Source organism: Ornithodoros turicata, chromosome 8 (assembly GCF_037126465.1).
Source record: "Ornithodoros turicata isolate Travis chromosome 8, ASM3712646v1, whole genome shotgun sequence".
Taxonomy (NCBI): Eukaryota; Metazoa; Arthropoda; class Arachnida; order Ixodida; family Argasidae; genus Ornithodoros; species Ornithodoros turicata.
This window is the reverse complement of record NC_088208.1, coordinates 13,959,596-13,970,030: the sequence shown is the minus strand read 5'-3', so window position 1 is coordinate 13,970,030 and position 10,435 is coordinate 13,959,596. Positions and strand designations below refer to the sequence as shown.

The 10,435-nt window shown below is 45.3% G+C and overlaps 2 protein-coding genes and 1 long non-coding RNA gene across 3 annotated transcripts in view; 2 read left to right on the top strand and 1 right to left on the bottom strand.

Annotated features, from left to right (window-relative positions):
• The window catches only part of LOC135366497 (uncharacterized), a 113,830-nt gene extending 105,773 nt beyond the window's left edge, over nucleotides 1–8,057 (top strand). The window contains exon 2 of the long non-coding RNA XR_010414193.1: nucleotides 3,943–8,057. This is a non-coding gene — a long non-coding RNA (uncharacterized LOC135366497). The remainder of the gene's footprint in view (nucleotides 1–3,942) is intronic.
• On the top strand, nucleotides 336–3,274 carry LOC135366495 (partner of Y14 and mago-like). Its single transcript, XM_064599207.1, has 3 exons — nucleotides 336–432; nucleotides 961–1,054; nucleotides 1,136–3,274. The coding sequence occupies exons 1-3, from the start codon at nucleotides 402–404 to the stop codon at nucleotides 1,572–1,574; spliced, it is 564 nt and encodes a 187-aa protein (XP_064455277.1). The 5' UTR covers nucleotides 336–401; the 3' UTR covers nucleotides 1,575–3,274.
• Nucleotides 8,058–9,063: 1,006 nt separating the features above from the next.
• Nucleotides 9,064–10,080, bottom strand: LOC135366496 (biogenesis of lysosome-related organelles complex 1 subunit 1-like). Its single transcript, XM_064599208.1, has 5 exons — nucleotides 9,857–10,080; nucleotides 9,700–9,772; nucleotides 9,468–9,600; nucleotides 9,281–9,365; nucleotides 9,064–9,220 (listed from the first exon to the last, which is right to left on the bottom strand). Exons 1-5 carry the CDS (start codon nucleotides 9,915–9,917, stop codon nucleotides 9,201–9,203), a joined length of 372 nt encoding a protein of 123 aa, XP_064455278.1. The 5' UTR covers nucleotides 9,918–10,080; the 3' UTR covers nucleotides 9,064–9,200.
• Nucleotides 10,081–10,435: the final 355 nt, after the last annotated feature.

Below are 10,435 nucleotides of genomic sequence, written 5' to 3'. Positions count from 1 at the left end.
TTCCTACACAGTGCGAACAACAGTATAATGCTAGAGTCACTGAATTTATTTAGAGACTAATGCTAGGCACATGGTGCTATAACATCACATCCAGTTAGTGGTTGGACTAGACCCCCCCCCCAAAAAAAAAAAATGTTTGGCATCCCCCCTGCCCTTTCCCCCCCCCCTGCAGTGCAACTGCACCCCTAATCCCCCCCCCCCCCCTTTTGCTGGTGGGTGCCAGTGACGTCATAGACAACGGTGTGACGTTATTGCATAGCAACAATATCAAAATATAACATGTCTGTCTATAGTGTTTTTGAAGAGGTTGAGTGTAAAACTATGGTAACCATAGTAAAACGATATTGGCAACTGCAAAACGACGCCAATGGCCGCCAGATGTCAGGGGCTGTCTTTCAAAAATGGCGGCTGTGTATGCCAGAGATGAAAAAGGTGACTATGTTCTTCTGTTGTTGCCCTCAGCATAGACATAAGATATTCTATTCAATGCATTCACATAGTTATTTGTTACGCCGCCTGTTTCGCAATTCGTTGTGTTCGGAACGCATCGATTCTATCTTATGCGGCTTTGTAGGAGACCGGTAATTTGCGACTAAACAGTGTTATTGGTTGCATGCAAAATTTTCAATAGATTCACTGTTTTGCTTCGAAGAGGGCGAAAATTTCACGTGTTGTGCCCTTAAAAGCATTTTCGTTAGACATGCGACGTCTCAACCGAAACCAGAAAAGCCACACATGCTTGATGCTTATCGCTGTCTTATAGTGATCCTTCAGTCTGTAAGGCAAGAGTTCTTTATATGGTGCAGTGTTTCGTTAAAGCTCACATATCTTTAAACACGCGGTCTCAAACTATGCAGTGTACTTTTAGCAGTGTGCTAAAGCTGAGCATAGTGTATCACATTGCCGTATGCAGTAGATACATTAATATCGCAGAAGGTTATATGAGTTATCTCTACACAGGCACGTATATCCCTGCATCTCAAAGACCCGATGGATCGTGGCGGAAAGAGAGGAGGGTTAAAGACGGCTACGTACCTCAAGAAGAAGTACCCCTGTGAGTAAACACGCACGAAACCACATTGCTAATGTTTCGCAAAAGTGCCGCACGTTCTAAGCAGTAATGTGCGTAACACAGGTACGAAAGCAAAGGCAAAATATGGGCCAAGAACCAGCTAGGCCCGCAGTACCCCGTCGGCCTCTCTCAAGCTGAAATAGAGCAAATCAAGGCTCGCGAGGCTGCACAGAACGATCCTGAAGCCGCAGCAAAGAAGAAGAAAAAGAAGAAGAAGAAGAAGGTGGACACCCCAGCTTCCGAGGTGGCGGACAAGCTCGCGGAAGCCGTGGAGGGCAAGCTCAAGATAGAGGACAGTGCGAAACCTGCGTCGTCTGCGGAGCCCGCGAAGCGGTTACGAAACCTGCGGAAAAAGTTGAGAGAGATCGACCAGCTGCAGGAGAAGATCGACTCGGGCGAGCTGAGCAACCCGGAGAAGGAGCAGCTGGAAAAAATAGCGAGACGAGACGAGGTGGCGTCGGAAATTGAGGATCTCGAGTTGGAACTAGACGTAGACGAGTGACGTGTGCGGAATATTTAATATGACGTTCTTTCCCTTTCTACGATGTATGGTTTTAAATGGCTGTCCACCTGTACCCAGTTTTGATTGTGTTCACAGACTTGTGATAATTAAGTTATTGTCGACCGAGGCGCAGACGTTTTTTTTTTTTTTTTTTTTTCAAACTGTGACCGCCTGAGAGTGAGTTCAGACATCTACACGTTTGTGTTGCCAAAGCTGTAAGCCCTCAACGATGAGAACGTGACGTAGAGGTATTTTTTAAACTGCAGTCAAAGGGGGTGCACGCGAAGACGAGGGGGGGTGGGGGGTGCAAGTTGAGATTCTGCAAGTTCAGTTCATGATGTGTTACCATTTTTATCGTGCCATGCTTAAACATGAAAGGTGTAGTATCATCTCTGTACTGCTTGTCTCACCATAATTGTCTGTCGGTTGCTTTTGAAAGACGTTTACATTGGAGTGATGTACATTGTTGCCAGCATGAGAGCTGCTAGAAATGTGCAGGTCTTTTCATATCATTGACTGCTGTGTACGAAGAGACTTCTTAGCTCATGGACGTTTCTTTTTTACTTTGTTATAGGAACTGTGGGGCGCAGCCATAAATTCATGCTTCTGTTGACGATGTGAGGATTTTATTGTGAAGATGCATCGATTTTTGTGACTGCACTGTTTTTTTTTTTTCCTTTACGCATCAAATATTTGTAATGATGTGAGAGGAGTGTGATTTCGTTTGACGACCCTGATGTTGATTCTCAGCTCCTTTTGTACCTTAAAAATTCATCCGCTGACATGCAGCTCAATATCCTTGTATGCAGGGTATCTCAACGCACTTGCACCAAGATATATATAAAAAGAAAACACACGAATGAAACCTACTGAATGTTGTTAGCAGTTGTGTATCGTAGTCACTGGTATTTTTTCGTTTCACCTAATTAATTAGATTAGATTAATTAGCTAACATTCCAAGGTACCAATTTTGATGTTGTTGAGCGTCTCGAGACCATGGAGCGAGAAAGACAGGAGGCCAAAACTCCTCATGGAAGCAAGCAGCGGTGTGAGACCATGTGGGGTCCATTTTGGAGAGGCAGCGCTGGTGTTTCCCGTCGTTTGTGCGCTTTCGCATAGAAGCATGTGGGAAAACCGTGCCCATACAATGCCTACGGCAACTTCCACTGTGACCGACGGATAGAAACATTTAAAATGGCCGCATGGCACACTTTGTTTTCTGCAGTCAACGAGAAACAAGACTGCTCTGCCGGCTCAGATGAGCAGACGACGCTGCACGGTGACGGGCAGGGATGCCGAGCAGGGAAATGGAGGGCGGCAGCGGAGAACGGATGGAGCAGACAATGACCGCCAGGTCGCAGCGTGACGTGACAACAAAATGTTTTCGCTTGGCCCTACAGATGGCGCAGCACTTCGGTCCTCCTTAGGGTGCCTCAATACTAGCTCCCTCTGCGTAGGGTGAAGACAACTACGTCGTCTGCTAGGAATTTCTGCCATCTTGACTCCCACGTAGAACTCACGATGCTCTCACAAAAGTGTAGCTGTTCGCCTCTCCAACTACCTATAGAGGCGCTAGTGTCCTCGAGATGGCGGAGATGGGAATGATTGCTGATGAATAAATCAGCCTGCTCCATGCCTTCTTCCACCAGGCACGCTTCAAAAATTGTACAAATAACATAAATTGCGCGTGGTTTCCTGCTGTCTTTGTTGTTTTCGTTCGCGCCGCTCCTACGATAGTATCTTTTCCCTCTTCCCCTTCTCGACGTTGAATAGTCCGGAAACTCCACCGTGCACGAAGGGAAGTTGCGGCAGTTTCGGATCAGCGCGAAATATACCTGTCATCTGCTGTTACTATCATTCACTGAGTGCTTCTGCTGGGATCCGCTAGGTGGTGAACAGCCAGCTGGAGAGGCAAATACACTTAGCTGCACACTACAGCTTTCAAGCCTCGAGAATTTGATGCAGTCCCCTCACCGTTGTCTCGTGACGTAAAGCCGCGAATTATTAAATTTTGATACAATCCCTAACAATCCACTTCATCCAATCCAGGACAGGGCAAAGAATGGAGGGTGGCATGGCAGGGCCTCAGAGTAACAGCTCCCCATAGAAGTCACAGTTTGAGATAGTTCACAGCACTGGGCACAACGCAAACGAAATTGACTGGACCAATAAAGATGCGACATTATGCATTCCAGCCGGCCAATCAGGGGCCTTCCTGCTTGTCTTTGCCTTTCGGCGTGTCCTGGCTACCGTCGACTTCCACTGGCTTTCCACCTGATGCCAGTTACTCGTAACCTGACATAACTAAAAAGCAACTTAAGGTAAAAAAAAAAAAAAAAAACATTTCATACATCGTATTGATTCAAAGGTGTATGCAGTGATTTATCCAGACCCCCTCTACACCCAGATGTATTATGCCGACACCCCTATAACATTTTTTACCTGTGCACTTTTTTGCAACCCACTCCTCCTCCCCTGTGCTTAGGACTCTGCATAAAGCCACTGGGTCTATGTTGACAAAACGCACTGTGTTGCTCTTGCTACCACACTGTAACCAAGTCCGGAGGTGCAAAATGAACACGCACTCCAGTGAGTGAAGTCGCACAAGGATCATCGACATACATTGCAGTGAAATGGAAAGCTTGATGATCCCCCCTGGTGTTCGGCATTTCCCAGCGGAAAAGGTGGCAACCCTGTTCCTACTCTGTGCCCGAGACGCGCTTGGTCGATGTGTTTTTAGCAAGGCCGGATTTGTGCGACTCCTATAAAAACGTCCGCTTAAAAACAAAGCCAGCAAAATCAAAAAAGAAATACACCACGTGGACAATGCACCTGACTGCTAACAAAAACATTTGGTTGGTGTCATTTGCGTAGAGCGTTCTTTGGTACGCATTAGTTAAGACATCTTGTATGTGAGTACAGATGCTTATCACATGAACCCCGTTGAATGCTTATTCCTCATTGTTAAAGAAAAATCGCTGTGAAGTTTGAGGTGTTTCTAGGCTTTACTACGGTGTCGAACCGAAAAACTTTTTTTTCACTGTAGCTTCTGAGCCATTTCGAAAAACACGTTTTAGCTGTAAAAGCTGTAACAAACCGAGCATCGAGGAAGACATTGTGCTTGCTAAGTGACAGCTACGTTTTACGTTGTCGTCTGACCTCTGTATGCATGAACTGCACTCGCTGCAATCTCCTCAGGGGAGAGGAGTGGAGCCGTTTTTCAATTGGTCCGCAACAAAGAACAATGTCGCATCCCGGTGTATGTGTCGTCTGCTCTCGCATCTGTCTCATCTGCTGGGCTTAGCCAAGGCAGGGTCTTGATATTGCGGTGTTCAGCAACAACGCTTTCGATGATGAATGGGATTGCATTTCTCAATCTGGTGTTCCCTTTTGGTCATCCGCTGTAGAGAGTGCCTGTTTCTGGTTTCCCTGATTTTCCGTTGCCGAAGTGTGGAGTCTCTGCACGCGTGCATCGTACCAAGAGGGCAGACGATAACTATTCCACTGGAAGACCACACACACACACATACTTGTGCCGAGAAGGTTGGCGTTGCACAATCACAGAAACGCGCAGTTCGCATAATATATTAATACCCTGTCCTTACCTTAGCAGCGGCAGTGGTGACGGAGTCATTTGGCATTTGTGATTGTCCACGATCTGGGTGATCAACAAGTCTGAATGGTCATCTGTTCACTGTCACTGTAACTTTTTAGAATGGTTTCATCGGGATTTCGCATGCCAAAGATTTACAGCGAGATGCCCTCCGTGGCAGTCCGAGTAAGGGCGCTTCGCGGATCAATCCAGATGCAAACCTCGAATTGTGCTGGACTACTACTCAGGAACCCCTCATAAACGTTCTCCTCTTTTTCTCTCTCTCTCTCGATCTTTTTCTGTAGACACAGTCTCCAACCAAAATTGACTTGCGCTGCGTCACGTGGCATTGTGAGACAAGTTGACCCTCCCCAATGCTGTCGCTGCAGTGCTCTGGAGGATCTGGAGCACATTCTTCTTCATTGCCCACACTACCAACCTTCCAGAACCGCTTTCTCCCGGTCTCTTAATCAGCTGGATTCTCGCCCCCTCTCTCTCCCCCAAAATGCTCAAAATTGCTTGGTCCCTGGCCACATCCAGCCCACCAACGCTCTGCCCTCAAAGCTCTTTACACCTTTTTGGACGCCATAGGACTTTGATCCATATTGTGAATGGGACTCATTATTCCATTCCCCGCCATGCAATGCCAGCAATGCAATGGGGTAGGGTAGCATGCATGGTAGGGGCAGCATGCATGCCAGCAATGGGGTAGGGTATCGCCCCTGGCGACGAAACTCCCCATTCACCATCTCACAAAAACGTTGTTGTTGTTGTTGTTCTAACTCAAGGCCAAATACGATGACATGCCACGTTATTTAAGAGTTTAAGAGGCATAAGTGACATACTGTTCTGCCTAGTGAGACCCGTCTTCACACAGACACACCGCTCCCCTGATCCGTATTGTCACTTTCGGTAAAGACTGAAAAACCCCTTACAATCGAATTCTCCACACCGCAGACATTGCCACCCACAACGGGCACCCCAGAACGCTAAATATACTTAACACCTTGAAGTTCCGCTCGAAGTCTCCTGTACCAGGCTTTTACACGAGCAGTTTCTCTAGACAGTATCGTGTTTTTCGGCACACACGTGTACACGTGACGATGAATTTGGTTTCTTCATCGCTGCCTGCTGTTGACGATGAATTTTAACGGTCAATAAAACTGGAGCGAAGCAGTGCACGAAATTGCCAATAAGTGATTTTTTTTACTTCTGAAGTATATATATATATATGGCACTGTCAAGATTTCCCGAGTAATCGCCGTGTTCTCAAGTAAAAGCTACAACGCTTAGGTAATAGCTTCAAAAAGGCCAACGCAAACACATGAACTCGAAGAACATGCGAATACGCAACAGCTTCGAAGATGATGATGCATAGCACTGCCTTTTGCTATGCGTCTTACACTTGCTTAAGCTTTTATAGAAAACCGTTTTCTGTAGCAGTTTGGTTCGGCACCGGCACCCTAGACTGCACTACGATAAAGACGAAGGTTCAGTTGTGTCCTTTTTTGTTTTTCGTGCATCAACTTGTTCAGTGGTCAAATGTACTTGTTTGTGAGAAACGACAGTTGCTGACTGAAAGTGTTGAGCACATGAAAGAAGTGAAGTTGCCTTTCTGATCCAATCCTTTTCTGTTATGACTTAACCTGTTTTGTTGACAGGTTTGTAAATACAGTGCTATGTACATAAACGTGAAGAGCAGTGCAGTTATACGAGCACTTTCAATCTTACATTGTACCACACACAAATTTATGCAGCACTACTCACACGTGCACCATGAAATTTTTTCTAATAGTACGACCCAAAATGTTATCGGATTTTACATCTGGATTACGATGGCAGGCTTCCTCGATCTCCATTTTTTAATGATTCTAATAAATAATGGATTCATATGGAATATTTACACATATTTGCAGATTTTTTTTTTTTTCTCACCTGTCATTGTGTGCATTGTGTGCGAGCCCATGCAGTGCTCTACTGCAGCTACACAGTATGTTTAGGGTTCTTCATTTTCGGGTTTAATTCCGATTTTTCACGATGGTTCCACCCCGAACAAGTTTTCAAGAATTCGGGTAAAAACCCCCGATATCTACCCGAAATGCTCGCGGTCCTTCAACTTGTCGTTTTAGGTAAACCGTCGGAAAAGTGAATCATAACATCAGCAAAGAGAGCTATTTGTGACAACCTACTTGTCCTCCTTTTATAGTCCCTTCCTGCAGGAGAGAAAAGGACGAGCTTTTGTGGAGCTCGGACAAGTGTTTGAATACCGCGGTCATTCACCGCGCCAGTTCCGAGCGGAAACATAAAGATTCTCGTTTTCCGTCCCAGTGTCACAGCAGTGGCTTGTTTCATATGCCTTTCGTTTCACCCGAAAATTCCTCGGTGACATATCAAACAGAGGTCGTAGCATCCGATTTCTCCCAGAGTTCTTGTGTGTAGATAGCACCAGATTCCCCCCCCCCCCTGAATTTTAAAAATCATAAAACCCGAAAACAAAGAACCCTAAGTATGTTGTGCACGTCAAATGGTTGGATCACCTTCGACTATTCCTTTGAAACATGAATTTCTGGAGCACCTACCAGTAGTAGGGTACTTGGATGCTGCAACAAACCATCCCCAACGGCATTTTCCCAGCAAATACGTGTGTGTCTAGGAAACACACGTTTACGGGGCTTTCGAATGAATGCTTGCGCGTCTTCAGCGTGTAGATAAAGAACACGAGATAAGCGTGATGAGTCTGTTGGAATTGGATGTTTTTTGTACAGTTTTCCTACACATTTCATTCTCTCTCTCGTGGACTTCTCGATTGTGTAAAAATGACACATCCTGCTGTACACGTTTCTGCAGCGTGCCGAACAGAGGTTGAAGAAATAAAGTGGACATACCGCTGTTACCATGTCAGCATCCCATGCTTCTGTTCACAAAGCCACACTCGGGTGTTAGTGCAGAAGTTGCTTTGGTAAAGCCAGTTTTGTGAAAGATAATTGCGAATACAACATTTATTTTTATTTGCACAATACGGCAGTTGAAAATAGCACTTAATATTCACCATAAAAGAACCTAAAATATATTGGCTTTTGGGTGCACCTTCAACGTTGTGATTCAGAATACTTGAGGATACCAAAAAGTTTGTAACTGTTTATCCTCATCCAGTGCAGCATAACTGATGGCACAACCACAGCAGCAATGCCCCAGTGCACTAGTCAAAGGAATCATGCTAGTAACGTCAAAACACTCGCGTTCTCATAACACCAATGAGGATTAACATGAGCGTTAGAAACTTGAAGCACATTGTAGTGAAGACATCCGATGTCCGGCAGTGTGCACATGAAACTGTAGTGTTGTATCTCTTGGCCATTGGCTGTTCTATACGCATAATAATAAAAATTGTCGTACATGGAAAAACAAAAAACAAAACGAAAACATTGGGTTGTTTAGAAGCGATTTTGTGTGCTTATATCTTGCTGCGTTATGTTTGCCAATCCTTCCAGCTCCAGTCAACAATCACGTGCGAGAACACTAGTAAACTAAACTGAGTGCTTAGCAAGGAGCAATCGGATCAGGATCTCTGTATCCATCTGGATCAGGATCAATCAGGATCTTTGTAGCATTGAAAAAATGAGCCCCAGAATAGGCATAATGCAGAGTGATCCCTGAGGTATGCCAGATATAGTTTAGTGTGGTCTTCCATACTACCCTGATTCGTGACTATTTTTTTTTTGTCTGGGTGTCCAAACCCCCTGAAATTTTACTTTTGGTAATGCATTTGGGAGAGGGAAACGAGGTGATAGACCTCCTCTCCCATGTGAAGTCCCCATGAAACCCCTCCGAAAATATTTTTTCTGGCTACGCCGCCTCCACTGGACGCAACCACCCATGCCATAAACAAATACGTAATCCATATGTTGTTGACATTTATAGTAATGTAGGAGTTTCATATACTCCCCAGGAATTAATACAATCAACTGGATAAAATATTCATATCATTTATATAAATATTGATGCTCTGCGCTTTTTCATTGCAGCTGTTTCTGTCATGTTGCATCTTGCCCCACTGAAATGAAATAAAACATAAGTGAGAGACGCTCTGACAGGGCGGATTCTTTGAGTATACCTTTATAAGCATATTCCAGTGCACTCGATACAGTTCTCATGTCAGCTTCGATGCTCTTTGCCCAGTTTTCGACATCACCGAGCTCCTGGAAAACGAGATAGGGAACACGTTAAGGTAAATCACAGTTCAATAAAACCTGAGCTGGATTTCCGTGCATCAGCTGCCCATACAACGACGCGTGTATTACCTTCAAGGCATGGTTGAAATTGTCTATCAAGTGCAACCACTGCGTAGTTTGCTTTGCAAAGTTGTTGGCGTTTGTGTGAAGCTGCTTCGTCTCTGCGTCAAGCTTTTTTTGGTTCAAGTACGCTTGGGCTACGCTGCAAGTTTACCGCACATCAACATTTATTTAGTTGAAGACAGAAAAACAAATGCTGCGAAGAACGATAGAAAGGTGTTTGAAGCACAAATCGGTTTACCCAACGTTAAGGTGATCGACCATGGCAGATGTGAGCGCGTTAGCAGCGGCTGTGGCATCTTTTTTCTTCTTTTCTAAAATATATGCATGACCGAACAATTATAAAGAGTGATCCAGTGTGACATATTCTCAGCATGAACGGCATGAACACAGCGAACCTTGCTCTTCCCTACGGAGGTGCTGGCGCTGCTGATGTTCCTTGAGAAGACTTGACAACATTTTGTCTTTCCGGAGTTCAAGCGGTGGTCCAAACTTCCAACTCCAAACAAAAGTCTATCTATCACCAAACGACCGACAAACACAACACAAAGCCAATCAGACTTCGATTGGCCGTGGCTATAGTTACGGCTTGACCCACGTCTTTTTGCTTCGATTGCGTTCTTTGAACTGGATTGGGACATAAATTGGGAAATATGCCGCTGCCGCTAAGGAGCGGCCGTTTCGAGCAGATTTCCGTGGCACCCCTCTGGCGATCGCTCCTGTCAAAACCGCCATTACTTCCTGTCCACCACGTGATCCTCTCTAAAGTTTCGGTTTGGCAACCCTTTGTTGCTCTCGCTGCGTTTCGTGCTTTTACGCTTTTCCAAGGCCATTTACTCTTAAAATGTGAGCACCACTGCGGAAACAACGTTTTGTTAACGTGTTCGAACCGCGGTTGCGGCTGCCGTTCAACAGAAAGCAGCTCTGTCACGGAAATAACGTTTCCTGTAAACATGTACTTGACCGGCTGTTTCGGC

Bases quoted from the DNA above. Each gene is read 5' to 3' on its own strand.
- LOC135366496 (XM_064599208.1), bottom strand. From the start codon at position 9,917: ATGTTGTCAAGTCTTCTCAAGGAACATCAGCAGCGCCAGCACCTCCGT. The intron at 9,601-9,699 runs GTAAACCGATTT...GTAAACTTGCAG, and splicing joins GTCGATCACCTTAACGTTGG to CGTAGCCCAAGCGTACTTGA. The intron at 9,221-9,280 runs GTATACTCAAAG...ATTTCATTTCAG, and splicing joins ACTGGAATATGCTTATAAAG to TGGGGCAAGATGCAACATGA.
- LOC135366495 (XM_064599207.1), top strand. From the start codon at position 402: ATGGCGGCTGTGTATGCCAGAGATGAAAAAG. The intron at 433-960 runs GTGACTATGTTC...ATCTCTACACAG, and splicing joins GTATGCCAGAGATGAAAAAG to GCACGTATATCCCTGCATCT. The intron at 1,055-1,135 runs GTGAGTAAACAC...TGCGTAACACAG, and splicing joins CCTCAAGAAGAAGTACCCCT to GTACGAAAGCAAAGGCAAAA.